Source organism: Pteropus medius, unplaced genomic scaffold (assembly GCF_902729225.1).
Source record: "Pteropus medius unplaced genomic scaffold, Ma_sr-lr_union100, whole genome shotgun sequence".
NCBI classification, from domain to species: Eukaryota; Metazoa; Chordata; class Mammalia; order Chiroptera; family Pteropodidae; genus Pteropus; species Pteropus medius.
This window is the reverse complement of record NW_024344378.1, coordinates 44,215,672-44,241,197: the sequence shown is the minus strand read 5'-3', so window position 1 is coordinate 44,241,197 and position 25,526 is coordinate 44,215,672. Positions and strand designations below refer to the sequence as shown.

The 25,526-nt window shown below is 52.0% G+C and overlaps 1 protein-coding gene across 11 annotated transcripts in view; it reads right to left on the bottom strand.

The window, feature by feature from the left end:
* Positions 1-25,526, bottom strand: part of COL13A1 (collagen type XIII alpha 1 chain) — a 141,655-nt gene that overhangs the window by 20,386 nt on the left and 95,743 nt on the right. For 9 of the 11 annotated variants that reach the window (XM_039872000.1, XM_039872003.1, XM_039871995.1 and 6 more), the window contains 15 exons: positions 18,553-18,597; positions 17,632-17,664; positions 16,819-16,845; positions 14,274-14,327; positions 13,303-13,389; positions 11,578-11,631; positions 10,380-10,424; positions 9,928-9,996; positions 8,715-8,738; positions 7,150-7,212; positions 6,042-6,086; positions 5,491-5,643; positions 4,841-4,939; positions 3,501-3,545; positions 483-524 (listed from right to left, as the gene is read on the bottom strand). In XM_039872000.1, coding sequence (XP_039727934.1) covers positions 483-524; positions 3,501-3,545; positions 4,841-4,939; positions 5,491-5,643; positions 6,042-6,086; positions 7,150-7,212; positions 8,715-8,738; positions 9,928-9,996; positions 10,380-10,424; positions 11,578-11,631; positions 13,303-13,389; positions 14,274-14,327; positions 16,819-16,845; positions 17,632-17,664; positions 18,553-18,597 — 885 coding nt within the window. The remainder of the gene's footprint in view (positions 1-482; positions 525-3,500; positions 3,546-4,840; positions 4,940-5,490; positions 5,644-6,041; positions 6,087-7,149; positions 7,213-8,714; positions 8,739-9,927; positions 9,997-10,379; positions 10,425-11,577; positions 11,632-13,302; positions 13,390-14,273; positions 14,328-16,818; positions 16,846-17,631; positions 17,665-18,552; positions 18,598-25,526) is intronic. The other 2 variants (XM_039872002.1, XM_039872004.1) reach the window with 2 other exon arrangements.

Here is a 25,526-nt window from a genome sequence, read left to right as displayed (position 1 = left end):
AGCCCTCTAGGTGCAATGCAAAAGGGTTCTTTTAAAAGCCTTATCTTATCACTGGTGACCATGGAAAGGCCCATCCAGTGGGGCTGGTTTTAAATGGGTCACTTTCTATTTTAATCTTGCTCTTCTTGCTGGCTGCTTAGCAGGAAGAAAGGAGAGGAGGAGTAGATGTCTGATGGCAAAGAGCGGAGCTCAGTGACAGAGTGATTCTTGCAGGGCTGTGGGACCAGACCCCTGGGCTGCCATGCCCATCAACTGTTTTCCGGAAGATGGGCAATGTCCAGGCTTCTCTGTGTCACTGAAATGGTGCTTGTTTAACATGAGAAAAGGAGTAGGGAGGGGTTTTTGGATGAGAAAATCCCACCCTGGGAGGAGGAGGTGACAGTGACCTAAAACTGAGGTTGAGCCTAATGACTATCATGGGGAGGGGACATTAAACACGCAATCACAGTGGACTAAAACACGGACAAGCTCTCCAAACTTACCGGAGTTCCAGGAGGCCCCTCTGGCCCTGGCAGCCCAGGAACCTAGAAGCCAAAGGTTGACAGTTAGCCCACCCCTATTATACTCTAAGTGGTCTTACCTTCTGACATGGCCCAGGTCTGGCTGGGCGCTACCAGGCCGGAAGACAGAACTGCCCAGCAGTCTCCCAAAAGAAGGCTCAGGATGCATCACAAACTCATAGCAACTCATGAGCCTTTACAATGTTGGAAAAAAAAGATATCGCCAGGAAATGTCCTCTTCTCCCAGATTTCTTTTTGAAAAAAAACCAGGAAATCCAGCAACGCTAGGTTGTAGTCCATGCACAGTGACAATTGCCTGGAGCTGAGTGAGAGCTTTCCCTTCCAGGTGAAGAGATCTGCAGTTTACCCCAGTCCCAGTCACTCCCTATTGTCTTTAACCTGGACCTTCGTGCTCATTTGTTGTTCGCCTGGCCCTTGCGGTCATTTGAATTTGAGACCTGTGGCTTAGAGGAGCAGATGGCTATCTGGAATGGGGAGGGGCTGAGATATTGCTGAAGAATATTCCTCAAGTCCACCTAGGTTGGTAATGGAGACTGCTGGTCTCTGTTTCCTTTGAGGGCAGGTTAAAGTAGAAGAGATTTGAACTGGAGAGTGAGGACGGGGAACCCATGGCAGTCTTCCTCTCTATGAAGGAGGATGTTCATTGCAGATTCTGTCTCTGATAAAGATGGAGATCCATTTGTGTACAGTCAGCCATTCAAGAGGCAGGAAAGAGACCAGACTGCTCCTCTCTGAGCTGGTCACCCTGATGCAGGTCAGGGCAAATCCCTCCCCTTCCCAAGTGGGGACTCAAGTCCTGCACTGAGAGAGGGAGGGTCTTTGACTGTGCGGTGGAAGGAATTCAAGTGCATGCCAGAGTTAGAGACAAAAGGAAAGTTTATTAGAGAAGGAATAACGCTCCACAGACAGAGCACGGTCTCCTCTCAGAGACAGAGAATGGAACAACGAGAGAGGCCCTCAGTATTGGGGAATTCAATTTACATGTTTTTCTTAGTTTCTATGAATTACTGTTTAAAGACTTTGTTTATCTACTTTCTTTTGATGGTATGGTTATGTAGCTTGAAAGATGGATATGCAGCCTAAAAGGCATGCTAGCAATCCCAGCCTTTGATCTATAGGTTCCTTATGGTCTGGCCTCAGGGAATGAATGGTTGGGTTTATTTTGTGTGGGGTACAGCTTAAAGACAGTTTTCCTGTTTTCCTTTCATGGTGTGGGTAAATTGTTTGTTAGTAATCCCAGCAGGAATCTTCCTTTGTTCTGTAGGGTTCTGTGGTCTGGCAGCAGCACATGGCAGGCTGTGAATACAACTTGTCAATTTATGTAGTTCTCATGCCTCTTCCCTATATCAACCCCACTTTGGTTTCAGGGCTTTTTCTGCCTTTCCAGGGATAGAATCCCCTGGAGTGTGGCCAGGCAGGGAACTTCTGCCAGGCCACCATAGAGGGAGCCCCTGTACTGGCCAGATAGAGACCCCTAACATCCCTTGGAGCGGTGGATCTTTCAGCTCCATAATACAGTCTCCTTGCAAAGAACTCAATTTTTGGAAATTCTACTCTAAAAAAAAATCACTGCTTTTTTTCTTCTTATAAATAAGTAATTCATGTATCCTGATTGTAGTGTTAGATATACAAACTGATACGTGTATTAAAATTCACAGAAGCATACACACTCCCCCAAAAGTCAAGGTTACTATATAATTTAAAAAACAGAAAAAATTTAAAGTAATACACATCCATTAAAATATTTTACAAATTAAAAAGAATCGAAAGAAGGAAAAAGATTAAATATGTGAGTACTGCATATATATATATATATGTATATATATAATTTGATTCTCTGCTCTTTTTCGTTTAACACAAAATCCATTTTTCCATTTTTTTGTATGTTACCCACAGCCTCCTTTTAATGTCAATGTGCTATACACTGAGTGGGAGGAAAATGGGTTACTAGCTAGCCAGGATTTGGAGCAGTGCTTGGCACAAGGAACGCTCTCCAACGTGGGGACTATTATTACCATCAGTATTATTACCATTATTACCATAAGTTATTTAATCATTTCCTTCTTGTCAGAAATGTAGGCTGTTTCTAATTTTTACTTTAAATACATCCGGAAAGAACATTTTTGGGTATAATGCTTTTCCTGAATTTTGGAGTGTTTCTTTAGGAGGTTATCCATCTCCAAATAAGTAACATACATGTTATATAATCATGTCTGTCTCTCTAAATGTACACAGGGCTTGGTGACACTGAAGATGACAGGAGCCAGGGGACTTCTCTGGAGACTGAGGCTTGGTGGTCTCTCTATTAGTTCTGTAAGGTGATGTCTGGGTGGCCCAGGCCCTCCTACCAGTCTCTTCCTCATGTACCTTTGACCTCTGCTGCTTTCCTGGCTCTTTCTCCTGAGCCTAGAAATATGTTCGATTCTCTCCTATCTTATGAGAATCTGGCCTCCATCCTGACTGCCTCTCACTCCACTGTCCTCTCCTCTTCCCTTTACCAACACACTTCTCAAAAGAATAAGGCCTCTTTCTGGAAAGCCTACCTCTGGAGCTTCTGGGCAAACTCCTATAATGTCTTCAAGACCCTGTTCAAATGACCCATCTTCTAGGGTGCTCACCCAACTCCCTGATCTGCTACTATTTTAGTACGCACTACTGGGGACTGTTTGCTGCACAGGGACAGTTCTGTTTATTCTCCTGTCTCCAAGCTCTAGCACCAGGATTGAAACATGGCCGGTGCTTAATGAATGCTGTTGAGGAACTTGATTATGGGGACACTGCGGAGCAGACTAGAGGCTCCATGGATGACCCACTGTGGTGTTCGGTGAACATTTAGCTTCTTGCCCCATCTCTAAGTCAGACAGTTGTGAGTTTCATTCTAGAGCCCAGAAATGCTGTGCACACTGGAGAGACTGTGGTGTGACGAGGTTCCTGTCAAATATTCCCCCTGACACAAAAGGCAGAGCAGGCGCCACCTACCTCTACTCCTGGGTCACCCTTCTCCCCGGGTTCTCCTTTTTCTCCCTGTGGGTACAAAACACCATGGCATGGATGCCAGCACTCGGGGTAGCCTGGGACAGACACACTCTTAAATCTTTTAAAACCAAGCCAAGACTAGACTAGGCTTAGGTGTTGGCAAGGAACACCCCTGAGGCTGCGGAAGTGGTCAGCCTGAAGGACGAAGATGGGGCAGGGAACCTGTGATCGCTGCCTTTAAGAAGCTAAGGTTCCACTGTGTGGGAGAAGAGGCTGATATTCTGTATGGGTCCTTTGGGGCACAGGCCCTAGGGCAGGCCTGTGACTTGTTTCTAACCAATAGAATATGACAGATGGCAAAGGTGTTAGGATGTCACTTGTCGATTATGTTACAAGCTTATGTTACAAATTACAAATTATGTGGTATACAAATGATAAAATATAACATACTAAGATTATGTTACAAATATGTTACATACAGAGCTCTGTCTTGCTAACATACACTGACAGACGCCTTGGCCTTGAAGAAGCAAGCTGCTATAATGTGAACAGCCTACTGTGGGGAAGGCCTGTGGCAGGAAACTGTGGGCAGCCTCTAGGAGCTAAGGAACTCAATCCTACCATAGCAGAGAACTGAATTACATCAATAGCAGCTAACCTGGAAGAGGACCGCAGCCCTAGGTGAGAACGCAGCCAGCTGACATCCTGACTGCAGCCTTGTGAGGCCTTGAGGCAGAGGGCCCAGTTGAGATGTGCCTGGACTTCTGACCCACAAAAATTGTGACATCATAAGTGCATATTGTTTTAAGCTGCTAAATTTGCGGTGGTTTCTTAAGCAGCTACAGAAAATAAATATGGCTCCAGAGGCAGAGCGAGGGCCAGTGAGGGGATGTGGATGAAGGAGCTTGCAAACCACATCTGGGAGCACTCCCTCCAGCTTGGAGGTGCCTTACGAAGGAGGGGACGTGTCGGGAGGCAGTGAGCTGCTTCCTGTTCTGGTTCAGTGAGGCAGCCACAGTTAGTGGCTGCCGAGGGATTCCTGCACTGGGTCAGAGGTGGAACTAGTTGACCTCTGAGTTCTTCCTTCACAGAAGAGAAGAGTTCTGAGTCCAAGATTCTACTGTATTGGAGCCTAAGACTGAGGCCACCATGCTGTTTGCTGGGGCAACTGGACTCCCGTTTATACTTAACCGCCCCTCAGAAAGCAGGCTGGGGGTTAGTGCAGCCTCACTGCAGTGCCAGGCACCCACTAAGCTGCTGATCGCAGGGAGGGGCACCCTGCTCATGTGCCCTCGTCCACAGCTGCCTGCTGATAACCTGGATACCCAGCCCCCTCGCCTTACTGTAAATCCCGGGAGCCCAATTGGGCCAGGCAATCCTGTTGCTCCGGGTCTCCCTTGGCCACCTGGTTCTCCTTTCTCCCCAGTTGGGCCATCTAGACCCTAAGGACCGACAAAGATCTCTGTTAGTCAAGTGCAAGGCTGTTACACTGAGTGTCTTTGACCGAATGTGGCATGCACTCATAGCTCCCTTCCTCCAAGGGCAGGTGTCTCGGATGGTGACCATTTCACAGATAGAAACCACTGAGGCCCAGAGAAGGCTCCCAGGTCAAGGCAGTGGCCTAACTGGAGTGGGCTAAGACTCCTTTTTTTGTATAAGCAACCTCTCCTGGGTAGAGGGCTTCTGCCTGCTTTTCTAAGGGAAAAGTATCCAGGGAAGGCATTTTTATGCCTATTTTAGAGATGAGGGAACTGAGGCTCTGCCAGGCTCAGTGACTTTCTTAAAGACACAGACAGGATATGACAGAACAGGACCCAGCTCTCTTGAGGTGGGAAACTGGCCTTAAGTAGATGGCTTGAGGGGAAACCAGATGAATTCCCTGCCCCTAACTCCTGGCTCCAGGTTTGCAGTCCAGGCCATGGCTGGCCAGCGTCATGCTGGAGGTGATGCATGCAGAAGGGGAAAATCAGGCCCAGCCAGCCCTGGCACTCACCGGTGGGCCCGCCTGTCCCGACTCCCCTTTCTCTCCCTTTTCTCCCAGGCTCCCTGGGTGTCCGTCTTCTCCCTTTATTCCCGCAGGCCCAGGCTTTCCTGGGGGGCCTTGAGGGCCAGGAGGGCCCATGTCTCCTGGTTTGCCTCGAGGTCCCTTTAGAAAAAATCAACAACACTTATTAGATACACTAACAAAGAAAACAGGAGAGAGAACACAGAGGAATGGGTGGCCTAAAGGACTTGGTTGGCTCTTCAGTGCTTGGCTGTCCAGCTCTCTGTGGGAATCCAAGGGGCCCTCGGCCGCCAGCTCCAGCCCATCCCAGTGTGGGTCTGCTGGCTCCTTCAGGGCCAGCAGTGTGGGGCTCAGCAGGGTTTCTGCAGGGTGGTCCTCTCCTCCCCTCCCCTCCCCTCCCCTTCCCTTCTCCCTTCCCCACGAGGCGCACACCTGGGCTTCTTCCTGAACCAAGGATGGGTACCTGCCATGGATGAAACCCAGACACCCCCAGGGCACGGGCCATCTTCAGCGCTTTATCTGGGAATGTACATTCTCACCTTTTCCCCATCGTGTCCTGGAGGGCCTGGCAGTCCAATCTCCCCCTGTAGCCAGAACAACTTAAGGTCACTTTCAGAGCAGAGAAGAATAATAGCTATCATTAACACAGCACTTCATCTGTGCCTGGAGTCCTTAGAAGGTATGTACTTGCATTGCCTCCCTTTCACAGGTGAGGACTCAGATGAGGGTTCTGAGTTGTGTGCCCAAGGCCCATAGTTAGTGAAGAGTGGAGCCAGGATCTGAGTTCTCACCTGGATGCCAAATGAGGGGCCTCCGGCACTGACGCATCCTCCCCTGACGCATCCTCCGCATCCTCCCCGAGAGGGATGCCTGCCTCCCTGTCCCCCCCCCACCCCAACCTTCCCGTCCTGGCTCCCATACAGGGAGCTCCTTTTATCTTCACATCAACCTAAGCCCCTTCTTCAGGTCAGGGAGCGAGAGAAAGGAGGCGTGGCCTCGTCGAGGCCTGGTAGCGACCGGCAAAATGATGTAGGTGCTATGAGAAGAGCAGAGAGGAAAGGGCAGTGGATTCTGCCTGATAGATAAGGGGCTTCGAGGAGGTGGTAGCCTTTGAGTTGGGCTTAAAATATGAGGAATTCGAAAGATAGAGAAGGGGGAGGGGACTTCAGGGCAGAGAGCTCATGAATAGAGGGCAGAAAAGCAAATGTGCACGGCCTTCTAAGAAAAATCACAGGGGTCAGGAGCAGAGTGTAAAAGGCAGGAAGCAAGAGGGGGCGATATTGGGGAGGGGTTCAAGTGCCATGTTCTCTGATGGCAGGTTGGGGTCCCTGCTGTGGGTCTGGGTGGGGCAGGGTCTGGTGGGCGGGCTCCACCACTCCAGGGGAGGCCTGTGATTATAGGAATCCAAGACACGCAGCAAGGGAAGAATGGCAGAGCCAAGGGTGGGAGGAGGGACGGTGGCTGTGATGTAGGCCATCGGGGACCGCGATGCCTTGGTGCTTGAGAGGAATCACCGGCCAGAGTGAGGTGGTAGTTCTGGGAAGATGAGAGGGTCACAGGACCAAGAGCGGCACTGGGGTCCCATGCCCAGACACACACACAGAACCTCTGTAGGGTCTAGATCCCCCTTGTTGGAATGTGAGTTACCTTCTGGCCTGGGCTCCCTGGAGCTCCAGGTGGGCCGATTTGCCCGGGAAGACCAGGGGGACCCTAGGAAAGAAAAGAAAGACTCAAGGGAGAACTTGCTGACCAAGGAAGGGTGGCCCGTCACCAGAGGGGTGTATATAGAAGCTGGAACACTTTTTTGCAAAGAAAATAACGTGGGGACTCCACAATGTAAAGTAGATAAGCACTGAGCGTGTCTGGGTTACAGAGGATGGCGGGGACCCTAGAGCCATGCCCCACAGCCTCTCCCTCCTCTCTCCTTAAGGCACCGCTGGGGGCTCCAGGGTCCCAAGGAGACAAATCTGACCTTCCCTGACAGTGACTTAAAAATATCTCCAGAAAACAATCCAAATGTCCATCAACAGGTGAAGGAAGGTCTGGTACCTCCATACAATGGTACGGCGCTCAGCGGTGAAAAAAGAACCCAGGATGGAAACCAGCCATGGATGAAACCCAGACACACTGTGCTGAGCAAAGAAAGCCAGATGCAGAGGACTACACACTGTGTGGCTCCATTCATAGGAAACTCTAGAAAAGACACATCGAATCTATGGTGACAGAAAGCAGATCAGTGGTAGTTTGGGACTTGGGAGTAGGTGTGAGATCGACTCCTCAGGCCCACAAAGGAAATTTTTGGAGTGATTGGGAGTGGTGGATGCATGGGTATATGTGTTTGTCAAAACTTAGCAAACTCTTCACCTAAAGGGGTACATTTTGTTGTATGTAAATTATACCTCAGTGTTGATTTTAAAAGAAAAAAAAAAAAAGTGTTTCCAGGAGAGTTTTGCTTCTTTTATATACTTAAGCTATTTTAAATAATACATTTTAATGCTTCCAAATGAAGCTCATTGATTCCAGAATCATGTGGTTAACCCCAGTTTCTGGGACTGGAGCATCTTATGACTGGTGCCTGAATCTGGGTCTCTGTCATCCCTGTGTTGTGTGGCACATGGTCACAAAACACATTAAGTGAAATGAAATGCTAGTAGTTTGAGAACTTTGTGGTCTCACCCCTCTCCACCTGGAAGTTCAATGTGGTGGTAGTATTTTAACTACACGTATTCACTGAGGGCTGTTACCGATAAGCGCGTGTATGCAAAATAGGCTTGGAATTCACTGGTTTCCAGGTGTAGTTAATGGAATCGATTTCTAGCGAAGGGGGAAATGTAGAGGGTTGCTACTGATTTTTTAGGATTATGCACTTTATCAGCTGAAGGTTGAGAAAAATGAGGAACATAAAAACGTCCCCCACTATTTCCTTGACACAGCCGTACCAAGAACCCAGCATTTATACTGTCATGGGAGTACACCGCTGAACTGGTGAAGAGCCACTTCAGCAGACAGCCATGACCCAGGGTGGGGGCAGCTCCTGAGACCCTGTGCTCAGGCTTGGATCGCCATGTGCCCTAGCGCTGCAGAGTCAGCCCTACCCCAGAAAGCCCACCGTCTCCCTTCTGGAGGCAAGTCTCGCAAGCCTTGCTTCCAGGCTGCCCTCCCCGAAGCCCCAGCCTGGTGCCCGGGGAAAGTGAGAGAGGAGGAAGACTTACGATCAAGGCCAGCGTCCGGATCTCCTGAAAAATCAATACCATGCGATCAGGTGAAGAGCAAGTCAAGAGTCATCTGTCAGCCCCCTTGGCCCAGTCATAAAAAGTGGGAGCTGAGCGCCTCCAGGGAGCACAGTGCAGGCAGACCCTCTCAGGTGGGCTCTGTGCCTCCCAGCCCCATGCCACCCCAACTTCTCCCAGAGGTTGTAATCACTGGACAAAGAACATCCCATATTTCACCTAATGCTGCTCTGAGGCTGCCCTACAATGGACTCAGACGAGCCCTCGAATGGGCTGCAAACTTGCTTTCACTTCGCCAAAGAGGAAGCAGCATCTCCTATTCTTTCTAGACGCTGACTGGGACCCTCCTTTGCTCTTCCCTCTTCCTCCAGAACCTAGATTTCAACGTACCACCCCTTAAACAAGTAGACGCAGCATAGCGAAATATGGAATCACTCAAAAAATAATTAGACCAACGATTGTTGGCATTAAAAAGAATTGCACACCTTGTAAATGGATTCACACAGCAAATTTCCTTTAAAGGAGCGATTCTCAACCTGGGGTGATTCGGCCTCCCTGGGGACATTCGGCAATGTCCGGAGACATATTTTAGTTGTCATAACTGGATGTGGGGTGTTAGTGGCATCTGGTGGGTAAAGACTAGACATGCTGCTCAACTTTCTACAACATAACGGACAGTGTTCCCCAAAACCCCAACCCAAAGATTATCTAACCCCAAATATCAACTATGCTGAGGCTAAGAAACCCTGCTTTAAAGGGTGGATACCATATGAACTTGAAATACGATAAAATTGACACAAAAAGGAGATGTGTAACAGGAAGACAGACGCTACCATGTGAAAGGGGAGTGTGTGTACTGAAGAAATGGGGTTCTAGAACCCTGGATGGGCTGACACCCTGTGGGGTGCCAGGATGCTCCAGTTATGGCTCTCAGTTACCCGGAGCCGGACAGGCCCAGATCGAGAGCCAGGCTACCTAGATGCCAAAAGAGGGCCTCCATTTGCCTGGAGGCTGCACAGTGGGAGGCCAAAGGAGAGAAAACGAGGGAGTGACTCTCCTGGAAGCCCTGCCCAATGGCCAGGCCTCAAGGACATTAATCCATGTATTGCAGGCTCCCTTCTCAGGGCCTTGGTGCAGAGTCTGGAGGCCCAGAAGCACGTCTAGATCGCAGGTCTCTGGGCCGAACCCCGCTCACCTGGAGAGCCTCGTTGATGTTTGCATTGTAATCCACCATCTCTCCTTTCCCTGGTTCTCCCTTGGAGCCCTATAAGAAAAATGAGATCTCAACCCAGGGCCTGGGCCAGGGGGACCTGACAACTGCTTCCTGTTATCTATCAAACATGACTGTAGCCAACACTGTCCGCCCCGGCTACACGCAGGTGGCTCCAGAGCAGCAAGATGGGGAGCCTGTCAGGGGATTCCACCTGCTCTCAGAGGATGCCCCGGAGTTCGACTCCATGTGAGAATGCTGGACCAGACTGACCTGGAGAAGACTGAGTCCAGTCATGGCTGCAACGCCTCCTATCAGGGGCCAGCATGCTCTTCCCCTCTCTTCCCTTCAAGACCTTAAGGGCTAGCTGCGTCACTCTGTGACCCCAGGGAGGTGCAATACTGTGCTGTGTAACTGTGGGTGAGACATGTACATACCTTGGGGCCAGCTGGTCCCTGTTCTCCAGTTGCTCCAGGCTCTCCCTATTGCACGACAAAATTGGAGTAAAATGGGGATAAAGCTGGGTATGAGAGAACCTGATGTCCCTTGGTGGACCATGCGTTAGGGGCCATGGAGAGGCCAGGAGGCTTATCCGAGCTCAGGCCAGGAGGACGCAGAGCTCCCCGTGCACTGAAGTGCAGGCTTCACTCTATCAGGAGGCCTCTGCCAGGTCTCCTCGCTCCCGTCCAGCTCCCTCCAGCTTTGTACTTAAGGATATTCTTTCTATCCTACATTAGTTGGTAGTGACTCCACCTGTATCTGTCTGGCCACCTCTCCCCAGCCCCTTAAGTCAGCCACCTCCTTGGGATCAGGAAACAGGCCTTTTGCTTCTCTTTATTTCATTCTGCTTAGGTAGCTAGGGCTCAGAAACTTTTGCCCAATTGCCTGGGTCAATATTTGCCATGAAGGGCCCATGCGGTTCTTTTAGGGGCCCCTCTGCTTGTAAAAGACCCAAACTGTGGGATGAAACATGGAAGGAATGGGGATAGAATGCATTAGGAGCACCCAGCCTCCCGAGCTGGTGAAGTGAGGGCATTTGTTCCTGTTGGAAACAGGACAGAATGATGGCGAATAAATGAAGCAGTAGCATCAATTGTGAAAACAAACTACAGTTCCAATTGTTCTGTGATGATGCTAACATTGAAGACAATTTACAAAAATAAAATAGAAAGTAAAAATTGAGGAAAAACAAACTCTTTAATATAACTCAACTTCTGATGACCCTGCAATTGGCCAGCTCATGGAACATTTAGCCACTGCCACCTGCAGGTCACCTGCCCCTTTACCACCCTGCTCCACAGTATTTCAGTTTATCATGCTCCTGTGAGGCATGTAGCAGCACCCACCCAACCCTTCCATAGAGAGTAGCTGAGAAAAGTGTAGGTCTACCAGTGGCTTAAAAGCTAACAGAGCAGGGCCTCTGGGTCACCCCCAGCCCAAGCATCCTGTCCCTGGGCCAGCCTTCCCATGACTGCTGTCTCCGTGGAGAGACAGCAGGCAGGAGTCGTGACACCTCAGCCTTGTGCCCTGCGGGTCCAGCCGCAGGGATGGCTAAGACTGCTCATCTCTGAGCGGAGGCTTGAACTCCCAAACTGACTCTTATCCTGCTGCATTCAGATCTGGTGGCCTCCATACCTTGTCTCCCTGCTGTCCTGGGGGGCCGGCCTGGCCATCAACACCAGCTTCTCCCTGGGGAAGAGGAGAGATGGGATGAGGTCATGCAAGGCAGCTTGGACAGCTGCTCAAGGGGGAAAAAGATGGTCCTGCTGTTGATGTTCTGAGTATTAAGTGTCTTTGGGCCTCTTTCTCTTTCTCTGTTGGCTTCTACTAACTCATCCGTTCCACCTATCTGACTCCTATACATGCTTAGGCCCAGCCTGCATCTCACCTCCTCCTGGCAGCCCTCCTTCCTACTCCCTTCCTTTTCTGAGTTCTGCGCCACTTGCCAGTGTCCACCCCGCTCCCTCCCCTTCCCTACCCCTAGCCAGGCCCTCCTCAGTTTTCAGCTTACACACACACATGCCCAGTTCTGTCCTGGCCCCCAACCGTGGACTGCCAGCAGCCCCTGGTGGGCCATTTTGAGCCCAGAACACTTTCAAGGACACACTTTGTCCTGCCTGGGAGACCCAGGGGAGGGCGAAGGCCCTGGGCCTGTGTGTGTGTGGAGGGGAGTTGAGGGGTGGGGAGCGTTCCAGGATGCCTAGGACAGGAGGGACAGGGGAGGTAGGAGGAGGCCCATTCCAAACATGTCACTTTTTAAGCATTTATATGGACCAGAAAGCAGGACATGATTTTGAGAACAGTCTTCTAGCTTTCTCTTTCTTTTGTCACAGGGCACAGGGACAATAGTGACCAGATTTCTTCGACCTCAAACTAAGGCCCAAAACATGCCAGGTATCCGTGCCCTGTGGGTCAGAGGGAAAAACTCCAATGCTGGGGATGTTTGGGAGCCCGGGTGGCAGGCACCTTTGGCAAAGCTGGTGCCCATGCCAGGGGGCTTCCATTCCTGCTACAGTAAGATGGGCACGGGGCACGGGGAAGGGGAAGACTGAGACCCCTCCTGCCACTACACCATGCCTGTCTGTGGGTTTCCTTTGGCTCCTTACACTATAGTCCTGTGGACCGTGTGTTTGTTTGTCCTGTTAGATTGTGGGCCAGCCCAGGGTAGGTTCTCTGCAGTCCCACTGCTCATGCAAGGCCCACCCACAGCAGGACCTTGATAAATGTCAGTAGAATAAATGTGTGTATTGCCATTGATCATGTAATTAATCTTTTCCTTATAAGCGGAGAAAGAGACTCCCTTGTTTCCCTGTGCACTGAAATAAACCAAGCAATGCAGGAGGCGTCTGCTTTGGGAAACTCACATCTTAGCACTGCAGTCTCCGCCCAGAGCAAGAAGGTGTGGGCAGTCCCATCTGCAGCCGTCTCCACTGCCACCGCTCCCCTTCTCCCTGCCTCCACTGCCACCGCTCCCCTTCTCCCTGCCGTGTGCAAGCACCGGGCGGGGCCCAGCAGCTCACTGACCTTCCACCTATGCAGAGCCTAGAGGAGGGGCCTTTCTGGCTATCCTAAGGCCCTGCAGCCGTTGGTCCCTGACTCAGTTACACCATAGTTATTTCAATCGATGGAACCACCCATCTGCCCTGGGGGTACATCTCTCCTGGATGATCAAACAGTCACTGTTTGGAAGCTAGAGCTCAGACCAAATGACCTTTCCAGGATCCACTGGAAAAACCACACATCTGGAGCAGAAGACTAGAGAAGGCAAGGTACCCGGGACACAGAGTCCCCAGGAATGGGCTGAGGATAAGGACACAGGCAAACATCAACCTTGAGCACTGCTCCCAGGGCAAGACTCACCTTTGGCCCTGGGGGCCCTGGGAGCCCTGGTGGACCAGGCTCCCCTCTGCCTCCTCCAATGGAGTTGCCAGCATCTCCTTTCTCTCCCTGGTGGTAGAAAGTAGAGTTACCATCCCTGGGTCCACCCAGCTCTGGAGGGAGGTGGTTGATCCCTGACTTTCTCTCCTCACAGTTCAAAGGAGTGGAGGCAGTTGACTGGCCCTCAGCCCAGGCTGAATGTGGGGCGTGTGGTGGGGGGTGGTGGAAGAAGTAGGCATTAAGGGCCTGTGGGCACCAGGATAGCTGGGGACCAGAGGCCTTCAGAAGCCCAGCCTGATCTGATCCAGCCATGGGATGTGAGGAGGGAATGGAGCTGGCTATTGAAGGGGAACAGGTTTAGAGATAAAACAAGAAACCCGTCAGGATCTGGGTCTAGAACAGTGTTTCTCCAGGTGTGTTCCATGGACTCCTCTCTAGGGGACTGGAATTATTTGAAATGTGAAAAAATAGGGTCCAGTAGACAAACAATGTTAGGAAAGGCAGAATGAAGTGAAGCTTTGCAGGCTCCTTCACTGCAGGGTGCTCAGTTCTGACATGTTAAGGTGCCCTATGACTCTCCAAGGGGGCCTACCTTATACAAGTCTCCCCAAATGTATTTGACATCTAGTCATTTATTTTTTAAATGGAACATCTCATGGAGCTCGTGTAGCATTGAGCACATTTGCAGAGCTGGTGTAAAGAAATTTGACCAGGTCGTAGTTATAGAATTCTTTAAATCTGGGCATATTTTGATCAGTCAGGGCCTCTTGTATGGTACCCCATATTTCCCTTCTCTGAAACAATTTGGCTGTGTTCCAGCTACTTTCTCCCCAATCAAGGAGAAGCACTTCGAATGCTAGGTTCGTGTGGATGTGCAGGGCCAGGGATGTGGGTGGGAATGGCCACCAAGATCTCTACACAGTACCTGCCATTCAGAGCCCCTCGATACCCACCTTCTGCCCCAGGAGGCCGAGTAGCCCAGGGGAGCCTGCAGCCCCCTTATCCCCCTGTGGAGGAAATGCAGACAGTATAGGGTTAGAGACTATTCTCCAGGACGTCGGTGAAGGCAACACCCTGCCAGTGTCGGACCTTGGCTTCCCTCTCTCCTGCCTTTCTGACTGTCCGTGGGCTCTTTTCTAAAGGACTCCACTTCCTGAAGAACTCACATCTGGGCCAAACTCCTTCCTTGGGCCACTTCACACTGGTGACAGGCTGCATCATTGTTCTCTCATCCCCATGTGGGCTGGGCCCTCATTGCTCACAGGGGGAGAGAAGCCGAGAACATTTAGTCCTTTTTGGGGTCTCCTGAGGAGAGGCGAGCAGTTTGGAATGCCAGTAGTTGGGGATGCCCTTCCTTTTAACCACTATGCTCTTTTCATGTTTGTAATGTCTAGCAATTGAAGTCCCCTGGTCTCCAAGGGGGCGCTTTCCGACCCCTCCTCCCTGCCTCTAGGGAAGACTAACCAGAACTTCTCTTTGGAGGAATATTTTGAGAAGCTTGCCCACGCCCCCAAATTTGTATGTTGAAGTCCTAACTCCCAATATCTCAGAATGTCACTGTATTTGGAAATAGGGTCATTGGAGGTATAATTAACTGCTATGTTATGAGGTCATACTGGAGTTGGTTTGGCCCCTAACCCAATATGACTAGTGTTCCTATAAAAAGGGGAAACTTGGACACAGACTGGCATATGGGAGAACACCACGTGAAGATGAAGGCAGAGATTGGGGTGATGCTGCCACGAGCAAAGGAATAGCAAGGATGGCAGCAAACTGCCAGAAACTAGGAGACGGGCCCGCAATAGGTTACCCTTCACAGCCCGCAGAAGGAACCAACCCTGCTGACGCCGTCATCTCAGACTACCGGCCTCCAGACTGTGGGACAATAAACGTCTGCTGTTTAAGCCACACAGTTTGTGGTCCTTTATAGGGCAACCCTAGCAAACTAACACCCCTCCCTAAGCAGCTTCTTCCACTCCTGAAGAACTCTCTTCCCCACGCCGTGAATCTCAGGGCCCACCCTCAGTGCCAGTGAAGAAGCTCCGTGACTGAATAACCCCTCCCTGTGTCAGTGGCAGAGCTGGTCTAGCACATAGGTCTCCTGATGCTTCACCTTCTACTCCAACAAGACTTCACTTTGCATTCACGGGGCGTCCTGCATCAGGGGAGCACCCCCAAAAGCGCCCCGCCAGGTCAGCACAAGAAGCTCCACTCTCCATAGCTTGACAGTTGGCAGTTCGCATATGTAATAATATAAATTGAGGGTCTTGGGTCATAATTCGCTCGGAGATCTTAATGACCTTTCCGGCTGAAGTCACAAAAGAAACCACACCAAGTCTTGGAAGGGGGACGGGGGGGTCCGTTCCCTTGCCACCTGCCCTTGGGTAGAAGCTGAACGACATAGTGGCCTGAAGCTTGCCAATAAAAGGGAGGAGGTTGGGTAAAGGCCCAGGTGACGGGAGGACAGTGAATCTTGGGGCCCCAGCAGGCCCTGCTTTGCTGGGCTGTGCCTGGGTTGTGCCTTAGCCTGGCATGTGCCCTGAAACAGGCTGGGTCTGAAGGGAAAGGATGCAGTGCTGTCCTACAGCAGTCCTAGGGGAGTGAGGACAGAGGATGGAGGGCCTTCCTTCCTTCTGTTGGGCTTTCCTCCTGGGAGGGAGGGAGGGCTCTCGAGTGGGAATTTCTGAAGCTTTCCCAGGCTGTCCCAGACTCCCTGTTCCTGGGACGCAATGGTCTATAGCACACTGCAGGCAGCATGATGGCTATGGGGTGGGGCAGCGAGCGGGGGGCCAGGGGAGGCCAGGACGAAGGGGGCACATGCTCAAAGACACACTATTCTACCCTCTGCCCGCTTCCTGGAAAACCTGGGGGCCCTGGCTTCCCTGCTGCTGCTGGGTCTCCTTTTGGGGTAAGAAGAGAAAATTACTTATAAGAGGATGAGGGCTGGTGGTGAGGGGTATAATGGACAGTGATCACGGACAAGCGTTTCCAGAATACCAGTCCCATAAGATGTTCCTCTTAAAAAAGGATGCCTGGTCAAAAAAGTTTGAAAATGCTTCACAAGATATTACCTTTTTAGAGCTTCTCAAAGTACGTTTAGCATATTAAAGGCTCTGAGAAGGCCTGCAATAAAAAAGCCTGTGTAATATTTTTAACCCCATGTTTCTCAAACATATTTGACCATGGAAACTTTTTATCATGTTACATTTTTTAATGAACTAGACAAGAGGGGCAGGTACCCACGTGGCTGGCGCTGGGTTAACAGTTACTGTCTACTGGAGCTGGTGTGCAGGTAAACTGGCCAAGCTATCCAGTCCAGGATTCAGGGAGGTGGGAGGCATTTGCCATGCATTCCTGACAAGCAGGCCCCACCCTTGCAGGCGGTCCTCTGCCTAGTCAGCCTCAAGGGGACCCAGAGCAAAGCAACAGCAGTCCCTCCCACATCCACCTGAAACCTGATGCTCCATGCAGCCCAGAATGTTCCCTTAGTATCAGTACCTTGGTTCCTGGGGTCCCCGGCTCACCCTGTGTGGAAAAAAAGAAGACTCAGGTAAAGAAATGATGAAGAGAGAGAGACAGAGAGAGACAGAGAGAGAGAGAGAGAGAGAGAGACAGAGAGAGACAGAGAGAGAGAGAGAGAAAGAGAGAGAGAGAGAAGAGAGAGAGAGAGAGACAGAGAGAGAGAGAAAGAGCTCATGAGCAGGAACAAATGAGCAAAGCTACTCTGGAGGTAAGTGAAACACCTGGCCAGCTCAGGTCTCCTGGTCAAAGAAGGCCGGCCTTCTGTACCATTCCTTATTTTTCTCCTAGGTGATGGGTGTGGTAGGTGTGGGTTTCAGCTGAGGCACCCCAGGAGGAGGGGAGGATGGAATGGGCATTTGCTTTCTACACGGTGCCCCCTGTATGTGGACCTGTCAAAAGAGCCACATCGAGTATGTGTGCTGCTCTGGTGTCCCCACCCATCTGCCTGCCAACCAGAAGGGCTGTTAGGCTGGGGTTCAGGAGCAGGAGTCCTGCTCTTCTCCCCGAGGTTTTGTAAGTATGTAGCTGCCGAATTCCAGAGTGTGAAGGAAAGCGTTGGCTCCCTTGCACATCGGCAGGAGGGTGAGTCCTGTAGCTGAGGCTGGTACCCCTTTGCTACTTCCCTGCAAGGTTCAAACATGGGTTGTTCAAGTTGTGCATCTGGCAAAAATGTTGCTTTAACAAAATGTTTCCCAATCCTGTCTGCCCGCTCCTGGGCCAGTGGCTGTCCCACTGAACTCCATCTTTCCCAGCCTGCTTCTCAGGGTTTAGTCACAGCATTCCACTGACCTTCATCCCAGCCACGGCGATTCCAGGAGCTCCCTGGCAGAGAGAAGAAAAGGCATAGAGACTTTCTGCAGTCAGGAGAAGCACGGAGGAAGTGGCCAGCCCTCAGCCTCCCCTTGGGGAGATGCAAAGGTGGACTGCTCACTTCTACCTGCCGCACGGACTCATGGGAAAGATGGGTTGTTGAGCTCGGCATGGGGAAAGTGGGCCCTGAGGAAGAGGCTCTGTGCAGCACAGCTGGGTTCCTCAGGCTTCCTACCTACCTGCTCAGTTCCCAGGCCCTCTAGGGGGACACAGTAGGCACCGTGGCAGGATGCCCATGGGTGAGCTATATAGGGGCATCCCTGGGGTGGAGAGGAGGGCAGGGAGGGCTTCACTGGGGCAGGAGAGAAGGAGGAGATGGAAGGGGAGGTGAAAAAGAAGGGAGAGCCTCGGGGAAGGGGAGAGAGTAGATGGCTGATGTCACCATGTATAGTCCAACCGAGTGTCAGCAGGATTCTCCTTACAGGATGCTCTCTGGACCTATGCCTTCATGGACTAGGGAGCAGCTGGCAGTGGACCCCATTTCCACATCAGCCCAAGACCACCTACTTTTGAAGTGAATAGCCTGCCAAGCACACTGCTTAGTAAATCCAAGTGGAGGTGAGTTTTAGAGAGTCCCTACTCCCCACATGGGTCTCAGGACTGCACAGAACTGGGGTTACCTGAGAAGTTTTTATGACCTAAAGATGCCCAGGAGGAGGCTTGGCACAGTGTCAGGAGGGCACTGGTGAGTGACGGTTCATGAGCCAAACGAAGGGACAGGGACGAAGGGACAGGGACGTGAGAAGGAGGAGGAGCTGGGCCTCTAAGGTGTCCCCAGAGCTTGGGAGGGAAGTCGGGGATGGGTAGGGGGCTGCCTGGAGTGGGGTGAGGGGCAGGTACCTTTGCTCCCTGTTTGCCCGGCATCCCTGGCATGCCCCGTTCTCCCTGAAGGAAGAAACAAGAGAAACCATGAGAAGACGACCAGACTCGGGGCCCCAAGGCTTCGGCCCTCGAAGCAGGGCCTGCAAGGATGTCAGCGAGAATGGTTGGTCTGGAAGCTTGGGACAGCTATCTGGCTCACAATGCGCTTTAAAGGCCTGCCGTCTCTGGCAGCCACCGAGGGCTACTTCTCTCAGCTATGTGAACTCGTAGAGGGGTCCAAGTCACAGATCACAGTGAAGAAAAGGCCCCCACGGAGAAGGCCTGCCAGGGGAGCCCGAGTCCTGAGGGAGTTGGGGGCAGGATGAGTTGTTGGAGACCTATCGCCAGCCAGAGGCCCGGTGGGCCTGGAACTCAGTGCTGCGGCGGGTAGGAACGCCTGCTGGCCACTTACCTACTGCGCACCCTCCTCCCTCCCCGCCTAGTATTTCTTGCCCCATTTTCACTGCAGCAGGCTAGGCCAGCAACACCTCTCCTCCTCCGCTGAGACTCCTTCTCCTCCTAGGTTCCTCTAACTGTTCTCGAGGGCAGGTGGGCCTTGGCCCCCTGTGGCAGAGGCTCCCCCTGTACTTTGGGTGATGGGTGACCGTGGATGGATCAGGGTGTTGCCTGGAACCTGCCCAGAGGCACCAGGAGAGCCGTCGCTTCTCTGGTATATCACGAGGTGTGCTCTATCATACCAGCAGTGTCCTGCCGTTTTTTTCAGCCTCTCTCACCTCCCCGTGAACATCCCAAATGGGAGGGGGCTGAGCTCAGGAAGGACAAGACTATACTCTTCCATCCGTGGAAGGGCGTACTAGGAGGAGATGGGCTTGGAGATGACAGCCAGTGACCAATGGGAGCCAAGAGTAGGAGAATCCAGACTAATCTGCTGTGTTGGGGTTGAGGGGCTCAGGGGAGTAAGGAGGGCAGTTCCTGTCTCTGTGAATTGAACCTCAAATGAAACCCTAGCTGGGGCCAAGAATATTGTGCAGCTACAGGTGACAACTGTCAGCTCGCTGCAGCTTCCTGCATGGGAAGGCTAGCGCTGAGGATGACAGTATTGAACCCTGACAGACCCTGCTTCTGGCCCAGCTTCCCCTCTCAAGCTTGAGTGCTTTGGCCTCAGGATATGCTGTGACTCCCACAGGCAGAAGGGGAACCTGTCCTCTATCTTTTCAGCTGTCCTCATCCCTTCTCTGCCATCTTACAGGCAGTCTTGGTCCACCTTTCTGCTTACCCAGGCTAGAGCTACTCCAACATCTCTTCTCCAGATCGGCCTCCACACTGGCATCCAGTACACAGTACACAGTACACAGTACACAGGCTGGACAATAACACTCCCTACTTCAAAACAGCCACTGCCAGGCATTAACCATAGAACACGGGCCAGGCTCCTGAGCATGGCTTCCCACCCCTGCTTCCTTCCCAGCCTCATCACCTGACATCCTGACACCTATTATCCGTTTCCCTGAAAATACCACCCATTTTCATGATTCTATGTCTTTCTGCTGTTTCTTCAGCCGAACACCCTATTCATTGTAAGGGGCTTGGGTCAAACACTATCTCCTCTGTGAAGTCTTCTGGGGTGCCCCAGACCTGATGCTGGTTCTTGAGTGCAGCAGGGACCACTGCGCATTTATAACCTGTACGCACAAATTCATGTCCGCCTGAGATGGTTCGCCTCCACCTTCTTTGGGCCAAGTCTCTGAATTCTACAAAAGGCCCAGAATCGTTAGCTCTGACACAGAAGCCCTTCCTCGTCCTGATCCACCCAGACCCCTGTCAGGGGTTGGTAGAGCTGGAATCGGGAAGTGACCACAGCAGACAAGCCAGTGCCCTGGGTCTGCCCGAGCCACTAAATTCTGGGTAATCCCTGGGTTAAGGGAAAGAACAGAGAAAGGCATGGCCATTTACTGCACCCGCCATGAGTCTGGCACTGGGCTAGGAACTTTACATTTTTCTAGTCAATCTCCAAGAATCCCCTTCGATGTGGGAGTGGATGTTTTTTCTGTTTCACAGGTGAACAAACTGTGGCCCAGAGAGTCCAAGTACAAGTGCCAAGGGATTTGAACTCATGTCTTCAGTCTGCCAAAGCCCAGGTACCCGTTTCTGCAGGCCAACCCTGGCATCAGATGGGCTGATGTTCCATCTGCTTCCATTAAACACCCTCTGCAGGATGGAAGCAGGACAACGCCTCTCTCTGCTGGAGGGCCCTTGGAGTGAAAGGGGTTAGCATGTGAGAGCAGCTCAGCCTGGGACTGGGTCTTTAATCACAGGCACCCAGAGAGAAAAGTTGGGCAAGGCTCTGCTTGCAAGCACAAGTCTCTAGGTGGTCAGCAGAGGGCGCCCCAGGACCTTGTCAGAAGTCTGGTAACTGCTGCTCCTGCAGACCTCAAAGCCCCCTCCTCAGGAGCACCAGCTGAGTACTCCTGTCACTTTTTCCTGTGGTGGACTAGGATCTCCTGCTAACGTGCCAACCTGCCCAGCTGGGTTGACTCAACCCCGAGGACACCAGACAGAATCTCCTGCGGTGGGGGTACAGGTGGGAGGTCAGCTTGGACGTCCCTGACTATTTAGGGATTTCTTATTTGACCTACTCTTCCCTTCCCCTGTCTTTCCCTCAATGCTCCTGCCTCCTTTTCTCAACTCCGGAAGCTGACTGGGAGTCAGGAAAGGCTGGCTGTGTGACTTAGGTTAAGCCACTTTCCCTCCAGGATTCTCTCTTGCAAAGTGAGATTAGACTAGATACATCCTACCCACCCCTGTTCCTCTGTCTTTCTCAATCCACCCCTAACTCTGCTTATGTGAGGCCTTTAGGCAGGAGAGAGGACATGGTTGGGGAGGTGACACTGGGTTTGCTGGCAGTTCTAGAACAAGGCTCTGTGGTGGAGTTTAGCTCTGGGTAAAACTGCAGCTCTAGGGAGAGAGAGAGAGAGAGACTGAGAGAGAGAGAGAGAGAGAGAGAGAGGGAGAGTGTGTGTGTGTGTTGTGTGTGTCTGTCTGCTTTTCCCTCCTTCTGCCCCCAAGGGACAGCTGCTGATGCTTCAGCAGGGAGGAGGGTGGGGTCTGCTCAGCTTGTATCTGGGCTTCTGTCTCCAATCTCCACAGAAGCCAGGCAGAACAGAACCTGGGAGTGAGGGTTTCCGGCTAATTGGGTTTCAGCCCATGTTGACTTGTATATAAAGACACAGTCACGCTCTCCAGGGAAGTCTGGGCCCCTTGGAGCCTCCTAAGGAGGAAGCCCTCCTTGTTAGCGTGGCTGACCTTTGCCCTTTCCCTCCCCCGCTGGGTCAAGTTTCTTAATTCTGCAAATGACCCAAGCTCCCTTGATCCCCATCTCAGGGCCTCCCTCACTCCCAGTCCTTTGCTGGGCAGGAAGCAGGGTGCCCCTGCTGACCCCACCCTGCAGGCTCAGTCCACTCTCATCAATCTCCTTTCTCCAAGGCTTGTCTCCATGGGCTTGCCCCAGCCTGACCTCTGAACTGGAGACTGGGCTAGTCCTACACCAGAAAGTATTGATTCCTGGACAGAGGGTGAGGTGAGAGAGGGGTGAGAGTCATTGTCAAGGATCCCACGGTGGCTGTGGGCAAGCGTACTCATTTACAGGGAGCAAGGGTGGTGTGTTCTGGCAGCTACTGCTAAAGGAGGATGCTGATTGCTCATAGAGCTCTTCCTCATGGCATGCCTTTGTGAGAGCTTATCTAGAGGCTCCTTCTTTCCCGTTTTTCTTCTTAAAAGTGTTCCTGTTTAAAAGGTTTAAGTTTGGAACTGGGCTGAATTTAGATCCACTGACTCAGTGGTCCCCAACCTTTTTGGCACCAGGGACCGGTGCTCCTATGAGAATCTAATGCCCGATGATCTGAGGTGGAGCTGAGGCGGTGATGCTAGTGCTGGGGAGCGGCTGCAAATACAGATGAAGCTTCGCTTGCTTGGTCCAGTTCCTAACGGGCCACGGACCGGTACCGGGCGTTGGGGACCCCTGCACTAACTCACTAATGTCTTCGTCTTAGGTGTGGAGGGAGCTCTCATAGTCTGTCAAAGCCCGAGAGCCCCAGTTTATCCCCTCTACCTTCGCCTTCTCATGTCTTCTCAGTGGGGACCCCAGAGGCTCCCCTGGTTGTTCTCAGCCACTTGATCTGGGCCATCTTGCCATTGGGGAAGTGGGTGCCAGAGCATTACGAAGGGCCTTGCCCCAGGTGCAAGGAGCATGGATGGCACAGGCTGCTGTGGAACCAGGCTTGTGACCTTCAGGCTAGGCTGGCTCACCACCCGGGACGCTGGCTCTTTAACCTTGGTGCCAAGGACCAACGCCTGATTGCTGGCCCAGAAGGGGTGGATTCCGGTCATTGTGGCTACGAATGCTCTGGGTGAGCGTGGGTGGATAGAGAGGGGGCTACTCTGAACGGCCTTGAGGGCCTGCCTATCCCAACCCCAACTTTTACAATGTCACTGACTCTCCAGCTGGCCTTGCACGTGTATACGCTACAGCATCAATAGGTTCTCTATGCTAGTTCCAGCTTCCAGGTGTGTGAGGACCCATCCTTTACCGACATGACAGGATAGAAATGAGCTCCTTGGGGGAGAAACTGGCCGCATTCCCACCTGGTGGGAGTGGCCTCTTAATTGGTGATTTACTGTTTATTGAACAAGCAGGGCAGGGACTTGGCAAGAAGATGTAGTCTGGAAGAAGGCGGGTGCTTCGAGGTCAGCTCCCCAACCAAGCAAAGGTCAGGCCAGAGACGCACAGGGAGATGAATGGACCTACCTAAAGTGAGGCTCCTGCTTACAGCCCAGCTCTGGGTGGGGAGGCCTGGGCTGAAGCAGCTCTACACACAGACTCTTTGTTCTCTGCAGGGAAGGGGGAAGGCCTGTCTGAGTGTGGGGACCGGAGGGCTGGGGGAAAGGCCAGAAGGCGCTCAGGCCTCAGGCCTGGACCAGGACCCTTTCCTGGGCTGGAAAAGCTGGGTGAGGAGGGCTAAGGTCTTTCCACTAACTAGTTTCCATGACTCTTTTCCGGGAAAAAGGCAGCAGAGTTCTCTGTTCCCTGCCCTAGCCAGCTCCAGACTGGAGAGGCCTGGAACCACGGAAATGCCAGGTCCTCCGGTAATTAGGGCCGGCAGGAAGTGATCTGGGGAATTACCGGGGTCAGGCGCCCCATCGAAGGTCAGGGCTTTGGAAGGGCGGCTGGCTTGTAATCTCAATTTGAGATCGGTTGATTTTGTAGTTACTTCCAAAAAGAGAAGTCAGCTCTAATTAATCTGTGGACTTTGGAGTGCAGGAGAAATGGGGCCCACAGAGCACAGACTGGCGGCTGCAGACCGGCAAAGCGGGAGTCCCGTCAGCCCCCATGAAGCCTCGGATCTGGAGCCCATGATTCAGCTTCCTGATCTGCTTCAATTTAAATGGTCTGGCTGTCCCCACTGGGATTTCGTGGCTTTGAAACAAAGTGCTGTCCCCATACCAGAAGGCTTCTGTGTCTACAGCTTCCATCTGTACTGAGTGCTCTACTGCATGCGGGCCAGAGAGAAATCTGGGGTTGCTCAGGTTCCCTGGGAGCCAGAGGGGTGCAGGAACCTTTCAGGCATGGCTGTGGTGGAGGGCTGAGCAGCTTATAACTGCAGTCACTCCCCTTGAAGGCTACATTGCTCCCCAGATACAAGGACTCCCAAGAAAGGAGGTCCCGGCTTTAGCGGAAGTCCCTGGACCATGCCAACTCCCTGCAGGAGTCATTCGGGTAGAATCAGTGCCAATAGGCAAAACACTCCACTTCCTTGGTTCTGTGACTAAAATACACCAAGTACCCCACATTCTCTGCCTTAGACACTCCAGATGCTGCTCATGGAAAGCCTGGCAGGCTCAGAGAAAGGCCTGAATGCAGTCATACATAACCTTCTTCTCACAAGAAGAATGGTTCAACTCCCACCTTCTTTCCTCCTAGTGGAGGAGAAGGGGGGAAGGACGGCCAGAAATCATGAGGTCCCCCTGGGCTCGTAAGACCCAGGTAGTAAAGTCATTCAGAGTAAGGCTTTGGAGTCTGACAGCCCTGGATTCCTAGCTGTGGACCTTTGGGGGTTCACCTCTATGAACCACAGTTTGCTCATCTGTCAATCGGGGATAATAATGAAACCTACTTCACAGGGTTGTTATAAAGATCCTACAGTAAGATGATGCATGCAAAGTGCCTAACACACAGCCTGGCATGTTGAAGAGGCCCCATAAGGTAGATGTAATAATACCAGCTATTGTTCTACAGAATTGTGTCCACCCACATGGGCCCTTGCTCTGACTGGCAGATCAGAATGATCATGCCCTTTTGTAGGACTGAAGAGTGATGAGGAGAAGGGCTGGCATGGCCAAGGCATGAGGGCCGAGATGGGCCGATGGGTAAGCTTCTGCTCCTCACATCCTCATCCGAGTACCCAAGCCATCTGACCGTAGGGCCCATTGGACCTCCTTTCCTGGAAGTTTCTGTTTCTGGGGAGCCCTGCAGCCTCCAGGAGTGATTGCAGTTATAAGCTGCTCTACCACAAGGCTCTCACATCCTGGCCCCTCTGGTCTGAAAATGCACAGCCCACAGCCTGCAGGAGGAGAATGTGTGTTCAGCCATGGTCCTTCAGTGGAGGCTTAACACCCATACTGCGCCACATGTGGCAAATGCACGCCGCCCCCTCACCCCCCACTCCACCGAGACAGATGGACCAGTTCCGATGTACTTAGAGATAAGCTCTCACCAGGTTTGTGATCCACATACGGTCTGATGATACTCATCAATTCTCTTGAAAGAGAGCCAAGGTTGTAATGTTTTAAACATACTTTGCATCTTGCAACGTAAAGTAGATCGATGTCATAAATTTGGATCAAATAGGTACCACATGGGTATACAACAATGCTCGCGGTGTCTAGGCAGCGGACCTGGCCCCAGGTGGGGCTGGGGCAGCACTGGGCCCATTGGC